General features: G+C 34.5%; 2 protein-coding genes across 4 annotated transcripts in view; both read left to right on the top strand.

Moving 5' to 3' along the window:
• The first annotated feature begins 10,014 nt into the window (after positions 1-10,014).
• Positions 10,015-11,405, top strand: LOC115998784 (putative F-box protein At1g32420). Its single transcript, XM_031238440.1, has 2 exons — positions 10,015-10,620; positions 10,815-11,405. The coding sequence occupies exons 1-2, from the start codon at positions 10,015-10,017 to the stop codon at positions 11,403-11,405; spliced, it is 1,197 nt and encodes a 398-aa protein (XP_031094300.1).
• A 1,015-nt stretch (positions 11,406-12,420) lies between these two features.
• LOC115998386 (protein FAM91A1-like) overlaps positions 12,421-13,305 on the top strand; it is an 8,058-nt gene continuing 7,173 nt past the window's right edge. For all 3 annotated transcript variants that reach the window (XM_031237958.1, XM_031237957.1, XM_031237956.1), the window contains exon 1: positions 12,421-12,575. The gene's annotated coding sequence lies outside the window, so the exon portion shown is untranslated. The remainder of the gene's footprint in view (positions 12,576-13,305) is intronic.

Genomic DNA, 13,305 nt, shown 5'->3' with positions numbered 1-13,305 from the left:
TGTACCACTAAATTCAAAATATGGGCTATACACCTCATGTGCATGTACTGACTCCTAACAGAAGTGGTACCCCAAGACAACAACTTACTCTTAAAAAACCCCATGGCAGTGTCATTGGAAGAGGCATTGTCAACAGTCACAGTAAAAACATTCCTAATTCCCCACTCAACCAAGCAACTCTCTAAGGCTTTGGCTATATATTCCCCCCTATGAGATGAAACAGGAACAAAACATATGATTCGCTTATTCAACTTCCACTGATCATCAATGAAATGTGCAGTAATGCACATATAGTTTATCCTCTGGACAGAGGTCCAACAATCAGTGGTTAAGCTTATTCTTTGGCTACTACCCTTAAAAAGTTGCTTAAGGATTAATCTCTCATCTAGGTATCTTTGGTAAATATCTCGTGAAACAGTCCACCTGGAAGGGATTTGAAACCTAGGACATGCTACTAAAATAAATCTTCTAAACCCTAGCACCTCAACAAACCTAAAAGGCAACTCATCTATAATAATCATCTCACATAAAGCCCTCCTAATAGCCTCCTGATTAAACACCCAAGTCCCTAATTCCCCTAAAACCCCCTCAGAACCCTCATTAGCAGGTGATGAAACAGCATTGAAAGTCAGTAGTGACTGCCTTGTATCCTTAGAATGAGGATATTTTAGGCATCCAAGCATATGGTTTATTAAGGAAGAAGTGCCATGCCTTTTAGTCTCGCATGCATACTGTTTTGCACAGTACAAGCACTTTGCCTTAAGTAATTTTCCATTAGGGGCAAGAATTTTTTCAAAGTGGTCCCAAACTTTGGATCTGGACTCTACCTCCTTTCTCTTTTTTGCAGGAACCGTTGGAGCCACCTGAGGCTGCTGAGGATTTGTCTCAGTGCCTTGGGCTTGCACTCCAGGTTCCTCTTGAGTAGAGGGTTGTGGTCCAGATTCAGTGATGCTTTCCATCTATATGATGGGCATCATTAATTAGCAATTAGAATATATATGCAACTTATATGCAACTTTTAGGACAGAAATCAGAATATATATGCAACTTATATGCAACTTTTAGGACAGAAATCAGAATATATATGCAACTTATACACTTCCAAACTATATATATGAATGCATTTTAAGCACAAATCACAAAATCAGAATATAGTTTCATCATTTTTGTGATCAACAATTTATATGGCCATATTATATCACAATAGCAATTAGCAACTTATAAGCTTCCACTTTGTAAATTCAGAATCACAAAATCAGAATGTAAATTCATCACTTTTTGTGAAACCCAAATACCCAATACATATGGCCATATTATATATTACTGTCACTAGCATGTTTTCATATAAAGTTCAGACAGAGTGACAGTAGCATATTTTCATCATTTTTGTGCTCAACAAATCATGTAAAGCTCAAAAGCATTCATATAAAGCTCAGACAGAGTGACAGTAGCATATTTTCATCATTTTTGTGCTCAACAAATCATATAAAGCTCAAAAGCATTCATATAAAGCTCAGACAGAGTGACAGACTGACAGTAGCATATTTTCATCATTTTTGTGCTCAAGAAATCGTATAAAGCTTACAAACATTCATATAAAGCTTATACAAAGGGACAGTAGCATACTTCCACCATTTTTGTTCTCAAACAATCGTGTAAAGCTCATACATAGGGACAACAACATATTTTCACCATTTTTGTGCTCAAGAAATAATAAAAAGCTTAGAAGCATTCATATAATGTTTAGACAGATGGACAGATCGGACAATAGCATACTTCCACAATTTTTATGCTCAAGAAATCATATAAAGCTCAAGCTTAGACAGAGACACAGAGTGACTGTATCACAGTATATCAAATAGCAACTCTGAACTCTCATCTTTAAGCACGGAAAATAAGAATACAACTTTAGAATCAGAATATATTTCACACAATCAGAATATGAATCACACAGCTTCCACCATATAATCATATATTCATAAAGCATAACATACCAAAACAGAATGAATAAGTCGCAAAGATAGAAGTAATAAAACTAGGGTTTCAAAGTTACTTCGTTTCTCCCAAATATTCCCTGGAGAACAAGGGCTTCAAGCCTTCAACAATCAACACTCACGAGTCACAATAGTCACCAGTTCACCACCGTCAAGTCGACCAAGCTAGGGCTTCCACCGTCACCGACTCACCAGTTCACCACCGTCGAGACATCGACCAAGCTACGACTTCCACTGCCATCGCCTCACCAGTTCACCACCGTCAAGTCATCGACCAAGCTAGGGCTTCCACCGTCCACCGGTAAGTCTGGTCTCGTTGAGACTTGAGACTGAAAGTTTGAGAGAATCAAAGGAGCCGAGGACTCACGAGAGACTAGCGAAGACAGGAGAGTGAGGACTGAGGAAGTAGGGAAGAAAATAGAGAACGGAGAAGACTTTGAAGAGAGAACTCAGAGAAGTCGAGAGGAGAGAAGAGAGAATCAGAGAAATGGCGAGATGCGAATGAGTGGAGTAACTGCGCTGGCTACATAAGTGTATATATATAAACATCACTAAACGACGTCGTATGGAATCCTTCAAAATCCTAACCCTATTGTATTTCGGATATTCGGGCGGGTCGGGTGACCAAATCCCATACCCTACCCGAAAAATAAATATCCTAACTTATTGGCGGACCGGGTCGGGTGCTTCAATTCGGGTGCGGGGCGGATCGGTTTTCCTCTTTCCGGTTGGCGGGTCGGTCGGGGCGGGCGGGTTGTTCGGATCCTGCACAGGCCTACCGACACGGCATAATATGATCATTGGATCTACAAAGAGGGTAACGTAACATCCTTGAGTCCGACTTTGCTTTAAAGAAAGTCGGACTCATGGAGTCCGTTTTTCCCTTCCTATAATTCACCAGGCGACTCTTTTTTTTTTTCTGGACTTTGAGTTGTTCTTTTTTTTTTTTTTGCACTTTGAGTTGTTTTTTTTTTTTTTNTTTTTTTTTTTTTTGACTTTGACTTTGAGTTGTTTTTTCTTTTTGGACTTTGAGTTTTTAATTATTGATTAGATATGTTTATGGACAGAGTTTTTTTTTGCTGTGCATTATTGAAATAAACCGATAATCAATATGATGAAAATAATCAGTATGGACTCAAAGAGTTCATTTTTTTTTGCTGTGCATTATTGAAACAAACTGCCAAAAAGTTTTTTATGCTGTGCATTATTGACAACGAAAAAATACACGGCGTTGTTAAGCAACGTATAACGATAAAACATGTCCAAAAAATAATTGAAAGTGATATTATTATATAGATTTAATTGTGAAGCATTATGATTGATTTTCACGTACACGCCGAAAAACCTTATCTATTTTCAATATTATGTGCGTGCATCCGACAACGTTATTAACTTGTGATCTAAATCCTATGCAGTGTGATAGGAATTGTAAAATCCAAACTCACAAGATCCAATAACAATAACAAACTATGTAAACAAATTAAATAATGCAGAACTTAATAATAAAGCGCATTAATTAATTCAGAAATTAGCACAACACAATTGCACGTTTGATTTGAAGTTCCAGAATGTGGTCTCGTAGTCAAATTTATTAATTCGTTAGCAACTATCATACAGTACATAATAAGAAACATATATAAATTCGAGGTGATAGTGCTAATGTAGTCGAGTAATGTAGACAATCACCATCGGCTATTGACTTCACCCGTGCCTAAATAAAAATTAGTATTAGTTAATCGCACAATATAAAAGCATAGACAATTCATATACAATGTTTTACCGGCGTTATCTTCTAGGCCTCCCTGGCTGCAGTTGTTGCTCTTCTTGAACATTTGACTGCAGTTGCAGTTCTTGAACATTTAAATAGTGCTTGTGAATTTCATATTACTTGGGGGGAATCATTTTGCTATATGAAAATAAAATGACAATGCAAATATCATTTCATCTTGTTGAATATATTTTTAATTTTTTTTTAATCAAAGAGAGTAAGATGGACTGATGTAGTCCATCTTGCCCTATTTAACAAAATAATAATAATAATAATAATAAATTAAGTCCTTCACGGGCTTAAATAAAGTCTGACCCACATGTGCTATTTGTGTTGTAAAAATACTCCAAATCTCACTATAAAAACCACGAACTTCATTATTTCCTTCATATCTTTCATTTATTCGCAAACTTCATTAATTTGCACTATTCTACTTTCAACAAATTCATACCAAGTGTTATTCCTATTTAGACATTACAATGACAATTTTTGTAAGTTTTAAGAAAGACTTCATTGTTGATAATCAAGGTTATCAAACACACCGTTATTTTGCAATAACCATAGTTGGAAGAAAAATATTGTTTGCAACGGTAAGGCATACAATCGAACATCAATATGTATGTTCTCCAGCTCCGTCTTGGATAAATTATTTGAAAATGTTAGGTACAACTGTGCCAGAAACTATGTTGTTTGAAGAATACGAGGAGGATACTGAACGATATGCTCAAGATATTCTAATTCGTTTACAAGCTAATCATTACTAATCACGTAAGCTATCCTTATAGTTTTACACATTTTGCATTTATTTTTCTTTTGTAACTACATTTATCCTCATATGGTTTTTATTCTTTTAAAGCTTGTGCCCAAAGACATTTGTCTGACGTTACTACATGCATTATTACATGGTTTTCAATTACAATTACATCACAAATAACAATGATAGTTATATCAATGTATTTGTTACATTAATTGCTTTAATTTTATCAAATATTTATGGATGTTATTNTTTTTTTTTTTTTTGACTTTGACTTTGAGTTGTTTTTTCTTTTTGGACTTTGAGTTTTTAATTATTGATTAGATATGTTTATGGACAGAGTTTTTTTTTGCTGTGCATTATTGAAATAAACCGATAATCAATATGATGAAAATAATCAGTATGGACTCAAAGAGTTCATTTTTTTTTGCTGTGCATTATTGAAACAAACTGCCAAAAAGTTTTTTATGCTGTGCATTATTGACAACGAAAAAATACACGGCGTTGTTAAGCAACGTATAACGATAAAACATGTCCAAAAAATAATTGAAAGTGATATTATTATATAGATTTAATTGTGAAGCATTATGATTGATTTTCACGTACACGCCGAAAAACCTTATCTATTTTCAATATTATGTGCGTGCATCCGACAACGTTATTAACTTGTGATCTAAATCCTATGCAGTGTGATAGGAATTGTAAAATCCAAACTCACAAGATCCAATAACAATAACAAACTATGTAAACAAATTAAATAATGCAGAACTTAATAATAAAGCGCATTAATTAATTCAGAAATTAGCACAACACAATTGCACGTTTGATTTGAAGTTCCAGAATGTGGTCTCGTAGTCAAATTTATTAATTCGTTAGCAACTATCATACAGTACATAATAAGAAACATATATAAATTCGAGGTGATAGTGCTAATGTAGTCGAGTAATGTAGACAATCACCATCGGCTATTGACTTCACCCGTGCCTAAATAAAAATTAGTATTAGTTAATCGCACAATATAAAAGCATAGACAATTCATATACAATGTTTTACCGGCGTTATCTTCTAGGCCTCCCTGGCTGCAGTTGTTGCTCTTCTTGAACATTTGACTGCAGTTGCAGTTCTTGAACATTTAAATAGTGCTTGTGAATTTCATATTACTTGGGGGGAATCATTTTGCTATATGAAAATAAAATGACAATGCAAATATCATTTCATCTTGTTGAATATATTTTTAATTTTTTTTTAATCAAAGAGAGTAAGATGGACTGATGTAGTCCATCTTGCCCTATTTAACAAAATAATAATAATAATAATAATAAATTAAGTCCTTCACGGGCTTAAATAAAGTCTGACCCACATGTGCTATTTGTGTTGTAAAAATACTCCAAATCTCACTATAAAAACCACGAACTTCATTATTTCCTTCATATCTTTCATTTATTCGCAAACTTCATTAATTTGCACTATTCTACTTTCAACAAATTCATACCAAGTGTTATTCCTATTTAGACATTACAATGACAATTTTTGTAAGTTTTAAGAAAGACTTCATTGTTGATAATCAAGGTTATCAAACACACCGTTATTTTGCAATAACCATAGTTGGAAGAAAAATATTGTTTGCAACGGTAAGGCATACAATCGAACATCAATATGTATGTTCTCCAGCTCCGTCTTGGATAAATTATTTGAAAATGTTAGGTACAACTGTGCCAGAAACTATGTTGTTTGAAGAATACGAGGAGGATACTGAACGATATGCTCAAGATATTCTAATTCGTTTACAAGCTAATCATTACTAATCACGTAAGCTATCCTTATAGTTTTACACATTTTGCATTTATTTTTCTTTTGTAACTACATTTATCCTCATATGGTTTTTATTCTTTTAAAGCTTGTGCCCAAAGACATTTGTCTGACGTTACTACATGCATTATTACATGGTTTTCAATTACAATTACATCACAAATAACAATGATAGTTATATCAATGTATTTGTTACATTAATTGCTTTAATTTTATCAAATATTTATGGATGTTATTTCTCATACACTTTTTATAATTGCGATGTAGAAAATTCCAAATTGCATGCATCGACATTTAATGCAACACTTAACAACAAGCACACGATTTTGCTTCATGCCCCCACATACGGAATAGAAGTATCCGTTGAAAACATGCGCTTCACTACCAGAGCTTCTGATTTCATGACAGATCATGGTTTAAATCTTGGAGATGTTGTATTTAAACATATTGGTTTTTTTTACTTTTGATACATTTCTCTACTCTGTCAACGACAATAAAAAAAGAGAGCGCAATCATCAGGGCCAATACTTAACTTCCCGTCTTTGTGAGAGCGGTATCATCTCGCAATAAATTATCATATACAAATTATATATTTTACTACAAATATTAACTCATCTTTTTCATTTTGTGCTAGACCAAATACGGATCAACGCAAGGTTCGCTCTACCACCATCTTTTTCATTTAATCAAATAAATGCATGACATTCTCTCTATGTTAAATTGTCTACACGTGCTGCAGTAAGTAACATTATACAGTATACCTTATACTTCTTTCAACTTTATCTTTATTTCACTAATTTTTTTTTTGACATTTGTAGCCTACGAGTTTATCTCGATTCCTTAGTATTGCAGACGTGTTCAGTGAGCCTCTTAAAATTATAGTAGGACATAGAAAAATTGAAATCAACTTTCAACTGGTATGGTTCACTGAACAGTGAGAAGAAATTACGTCGCATTTTTAAATAGCACGAACAGACAATGTTATACAAATGTTGGTTATTAGTAACTGTCATGTTGAAAATATTTATCTGTGGTCGGTTAAATATTACATTCATGACAATCTATATGGTGAACTTAACCGTTTAAATAATACCGGATGAAGTTTTCATCAATTTATGTTTATCATTAGTATTGTTTAATAATTTTTATCTTTTTAATTAACTTACTATATTATTAATCATCTATCAATAATTATAAATATATTCAAAATCATTATTAATTAATAATTAATCATGTCTAATAATTATAAATATATTCAAAATCATGTCTAATCATTATATTCATGATTCTCGATTCGTTTCAATAATGCACAAAAAAAAAAAATTTGTCCATAATCATATCTAATCAATCTAATCAATAATTAAAAACTCAAAGTCCAAAAAACAAAAAAAAAACCTCAAAGTCAAAGTAACAAAAAAAAAAAAAACAACTCAGTCTAAAATAAAAAAACCTCGTTTGGTGGACTATTCGCAGGGTAAAATGGACTCATTGAGTCCGACTTTCATTAAAGCAAAATCGGACTCAAGGATGTCACTTTACACTGTTTTGGGGTACAATTCCCATGCATGACATTCGTGGATCCGATGTTCATATTATTTCCTCTCGGGGAAAGGGCCCAAAGAAAAGACAGTGAAGGGCGGAGGAGTGGAGACCGGGGGCGAGCGGCGACGGGGCGTGAGGCAAGGAGTGGAGACGGCGGCAACGTTGGCTAGCTGGAGGTGTGAGATCTTTGGGAAACGTTTCGATTTGGAGGTGTGAGATCTGTGGGAGAAGTCTCGATTTGGAGGTGTGTGATCTGGAGGGCAAAATAACCTTACGTTCGAAGTAAAGTGTTTTGGATGCAGATTTTTAACGCGTTTTACAGTCTGCCTCCGAAATACCCGCAATTGTCCAATATTTTATTTTAGAAAAAATAATAATAATAAATAAATTAAACAGTGAAATTTTAATTACAAAAATGCCACTGCGTCACTTTAGGCGTCTGATGTTTTAACTCCGAACGCAAATGGTCTTATATTTATAGTTCTTTTTGTACTAATGATGTACTTACAGTTTGAATCTCATGCAGGAAATAAGCCAAAAGTAGTTGTAGATTTGAAGCTCTTGAATAAGGTATGCTCAGAACTCTACCTTTATTTGCATATATGTGAACAAACCTGTGGATATTTCTCCTTTAGCTATACTTCGAATAAAAGTTTGAGACATGTATATATTTACACAAACTAACTCTAATTGCACACTATTAAAAATTAGAACAACAATATTAAAAGGGAATATATTTTCACGAATAAAAACCAAAAAAAAATAAAAAAGGGAATATATTTTCACGAATAAAAACCAAAAAAAAAAAAAAAAAATATTCACGATTACCTCTTGGATCATGGAATACGCATTCACTTCCGCTTACTGTTATAGCTCTTTTGGTTTTTATAGGAGATACTTCACTGCCCAAAAGGCCAGAATGTATAGAACGGGAATGATGATGAAGCATTGGAGCTATACTGTATTTGTAAATAATAAATATCGACTATAGTCTTTGTACTTCAAATGAACTCTTAGGTTTGTTTACAATTAGAAGAGGTATTTATAGAGTAGGTAATTAATGCAAATCTTGTGGATACCAAAGAGTCCCAATAAACGGCAAACAATAAATCTTAATCAATAGGATAACCAAGGGTTGAAGATCACAATGGCAGACGTCTGTTGCTTTGTATTCAATATTAAAGATTACATTGAAGAACAAAATCAGCAAATACCAAAAAAAAAAAAAAAAAAAAAAAGAAGCTATAAATGAGAGGCCAAAATCGTTTTTTTACACTAAAAGCTACATGGTTTTATTTTGGCGGGAACTATTTACTAATTTTTATTTACTAAAAGTTTCTGTTTTATTATAGTAGAGGAATTATAGTAGAGGATTGTGATGTTAATGTGTTTTTACTGTCTTTAGTTATTGAAAATTAATTTATTATATTATTATAATAAGGTAAAATAATGCATACAAAAAATTTGAGTTATAAAGAATATCATGAAAATTTATTAAACATTAGATACTAAAAAAATAATTAAAAAATATTATACACAAAATTATTATACTATCACAATTTGAAATAATAAAAATAAATATTTTAAATATTTAATTACAAAATATTATAGAAAAAATTATTATTCTATCACAATTAAAAATATAAATAAATAAATAATATTTTAAATAGAAAACATAATGTTTGACCAATTTTAATGAATGTGATGTAAATAGCCTATGAAACTATCAAACCTATTAAATGGTGATGTAAATAAAATTTTAGGTGGTACAAATAGAATTACCCAAATAGAGTCAGGCGAATTACAAACTCTACTTTGAACATGCATTTAGCTATCCTACTTCTATCCCTAGCTAGTTATTAGGAGATCGAGAAAGTTATATTTCCTAATTAATAATAGGAAAGCAGTTTCCAAAAAAAAAAAAGGAATACCATGGTAGCTAGGAGACAAAATTATATTTCCTAGTTAGATTAATAATAGGAATGCCATAATATATACGTACCTATATAAGGCGATGCATATTAGGCAGTAGTGTTGTGCCGATTAGCAGCTTACGAAGAGTTCTACTATACATACTTGGGGTACACCAAGTATTTTTCGCTTACGAATTGAATTGAATTGAAGTACATATACTCGCCAGAGCCACCATGGACGGAGGGATGGTTTCAATATCAAATTTGCCTGCCGATATGCTCCTGGAAATTCTGAAAAGACTCCCAGCAAAAACACTAATGAAATCCAAGTGCGTTTCCAAATATTGGCTTAACATAATCCGCGACTCTTCCTTCGCAGAGTCCCACTTCAATCACGCTCGAACTCATCGCTCCGAAGACGCCTCGCACCTTCTGTTCGCCACCGTCTTGAACTACTGGACCCATCCAATACGCACAATTTACCCAGCCACCAACGACGATCTTTCCTTAAGCTCTCAACTTCCGTCGCATACTTTTGGCCAATATTTTCAACCTTGCTCCAACGTTGTCAACGGCCTTGTTTGCGTGTGTTTAGTCGAATTCTACCATCAAAGCCAGCATTGTATTTGGGTGCTCAATCTTACCACCACCGAGAAGAAACCCCTCCCAGAGCCGCCAAGCTTGAAGGCTTTTAAAACTAGGTATCCCCATGTCAATCTCTACGGCACCAGCAGATTCTATCTAGGGTTTGATCAAATCTCAAACAAGTACAAACTTCTACACGATATGCTAGGGGCTTGCGAGGTCCTCACCTTGGGAATTAACCAAACCTGGAGGCAGGTAATGTATATTAGTTCACGTTGACCATTGGTCACGACTGATACTGCAATTGTGTTGAAAGGGAACTGCAGTCATTTCATCCGTCCGCAACTGCAGTTCCCTTTTAACACAACTGCAGTCCATGGTCCATAGTATAATTTACTATTTAAGCTCTCTTCTTTCCCCATAATAAAGTATTCACTTACTATCTACAGGTACGAGGAAACCCAGGTGTAGAAGATGATTTAGGGTTAAATAGGATTCGAGGAGGAGAAGGCTTCATTCTTCAAGGATACGGACACGCAGGCATGGCTTCCATTAATGGCAGAATCTATTTCAGAAACCTAAGGGAGAGGGTTATAGTATTCTTCGATTTGAAGGAGGAGAAATTCCTACAAGTCGCTATTCCACAAAGCATAGAGGGCATTTCCTATAAAACGGGCCTAGTCGACTTGGGAGGGAAATTAGGTGTTGTCGTCGGACTCTATGAGCCCGTAAGCCAACTCCGAATTTGGATTTTGGAAGACGATCACGACCATAATAACATTAATAATAATAATTGGGTTGAGAAGAGATTAACATTACCAGATGTTTATTACGTGGAAACAATGGGCGTCACAGGCAATCACAAGCTCATACTTTACTGTAAGCATACGTCCATCCGTTTTACCCAACCTTCTTACTTTTTCTATTATGATTTGAAGACGTTGGAACGTATAACCACTACTGCGATCACGATGGAGCCACACAGAGATCCTATTTTGTACAATTTTGTCGGAAACATTGTCCCTTTGGATCAGATATGATATGATATTATAGCAGCTAGTTAGTTAGTATGTATGTTTTCATGATGTAATATATACTAGTTTTGTTTTGTTTTGTTTTTCGCGTGCATTGCTTGATTGGGATAGTTTATTTTAAAGTGTATTAATGCAATTGGAGTTGTTTATAATTGACTACTGAACTTGCTTATTTAAATATGTAATTTTTAGTTTACGAATGCAATGCACTTTTTCTTTTTCTTTTTCACAAAATAGGATTCACAAATTATTTGAATTATTATTTCGAATGTATGCGAATATATTGAAACAAGAGTAAAAAGAAGACAAAGACATACCACATGGATGACCTTGTGGTCTAGTGACACCCGGTGTCCCGGAAAACACTCTCACATGGATGATGCCTCAGTGGAGGCAACTGTTGACTCTTTGTGCTTCAGTAGGTTGAGAAAGTAGCTATGAACAGATACTACATTGTAACAGAGTTGGCACTCAAAAAAAAAAAAAAGACATACCAGGAAACAAAAAATCAGAACTAAATCTTTATGTATCTCCTATCTGTTTTCTCACAGTCTCTTGCTAAGATTACCAAGTCGGCCTTTTTTACCCCGGAGTAAAAGGCCTTTTTATATGTAGACCATGATCCACACAATAATTTGTCGTGGGCCATGGTCCATGGATAATTAGTGCAGAAGTTGTCCTGTTTCACATGATAATGGGCTTTAGTCTGCAATAAGATTTTTTTTTTTCTGTTTCATAAGTGGGTCAATGCCCATTAAATATCCCAATATGGGCCAATTAAGCCCACTAAACTAAAACCCAATCATTGAAGTAAGCCAATTTAAGGTTCTCGATTTAACCATTATTCCAATGAATAGTACTAGTTAGCCGCAAATTATTGTGTGGAACTTTGGACCATGATCATGGTCTAGATAGTGCTGAATAAAAAATACATTTTTAATATACTAAATGTACATTATTTGTGTATTAAAAGTACACTATGTTTCTTGATCTGAACTAGTATCACGTAGAATGTGTCGGGGTTATGTCTCCTTCTCTCTTTGGTAGCCGCCGGTTGCACAGTTCCGCGCTCCTCGACCCTCACCGCAAGAACGCTGGTCGCCGTTCGCTCATTCGTGCAACGTGCAACACCAGGTCGTCGATTCTCCACCGCCAGCGTTCTCCTTCGTACACCAGGTCTTCTGTTATTTGAAAGTTGTAAAGAGTGCTTCCTACTTAAATTAGTAAAATTTACTAATGTTATTGGTTTCATACATTTATGTATTCTCATTTTCTAGAGAAGCATGTGCTAGCAGCATATCATGCAATTCTTTTCACAATTATCTCATTTTTCAGATCATAATAGTTTGTTTTGTTTTTGTTTTATGACTTTTATCCAATACAGAATAGAAATTACAAATGTTTCCCCTTTCTAAATCGTGCTGCTGGTTGTAACTTTTATAAGGATCCTTCTATTTAATGTTCACATTCAGGGTGACATATAATGAGGTTTTTCTATGGCATGAGAATCTTTGTGGTGACATTTCTTTTTAGCATGGCTGTACTCATAGGGATTAAGTTAACTATTACAAGATATCAGATTATTTGACTCAAAGCCAAAACTATTTATATCTCATTCATTGATATTGACACCCTACAGTGTTTTTTTGTGAAGAAAGAGAGAGGGAAGCTATGGCTAGAGGAATGAGGAAGAAGAATTAACAAATCTATTTTCACTGCTTCAATGTTTACAGTTTACAGAACTTATATCAAAGGGAAGAAGCGGGAAGGGGAAAGAAGTTACAACAGAATTAGTTACAAGATGGGTGAATCTTCTAAGTAGTTAGCTGGTCAGTTTGGTGTGTAGGATCAGGTGTGGCTGCTGCTATCCGTTGACACCCCCCCCCCCCCCCCCCCCCCCCCCCCC

The sequence above is a fragment of the Ipomoea triloba genome, chromosome 12, assembly GCF_003576645.1.
Source record: "Ipomoea triloba cultivar NCNSP0323 chromosome 12, ASM357664v1".
Classification (NCBI taxonomy): domain Eukaryota; kingdom Viridiplantae; phylum Streptophyta; class Magnoliopsida; order Solanales; family Convolvulaceae; genus Ipomoea; species Ipomoea triloba.
Note: the sequence above shows the minus strand (reverse complement) of the source record. Positions and strands in the feature narration are given on the sequence as shown.

What these genes read in the sequence shown, in the direction of transcription:
- LOC115998784 (XM_031238440.1), top strand. Translation starts at nt 10,015, where the DNA reads ATGGACGGAGGGATGGTTTCAATATCAAATTTGCCTGCCGATATGCTC. An exon ending in TTAACCAAACCTGGAGGCAG is followed by an intron (nt 10,621 to 10,814) that starts GTAATGTATATT and finishes TACTATCTACAG; the next exon opens with GTACGAGGAAACCCAGGTGT.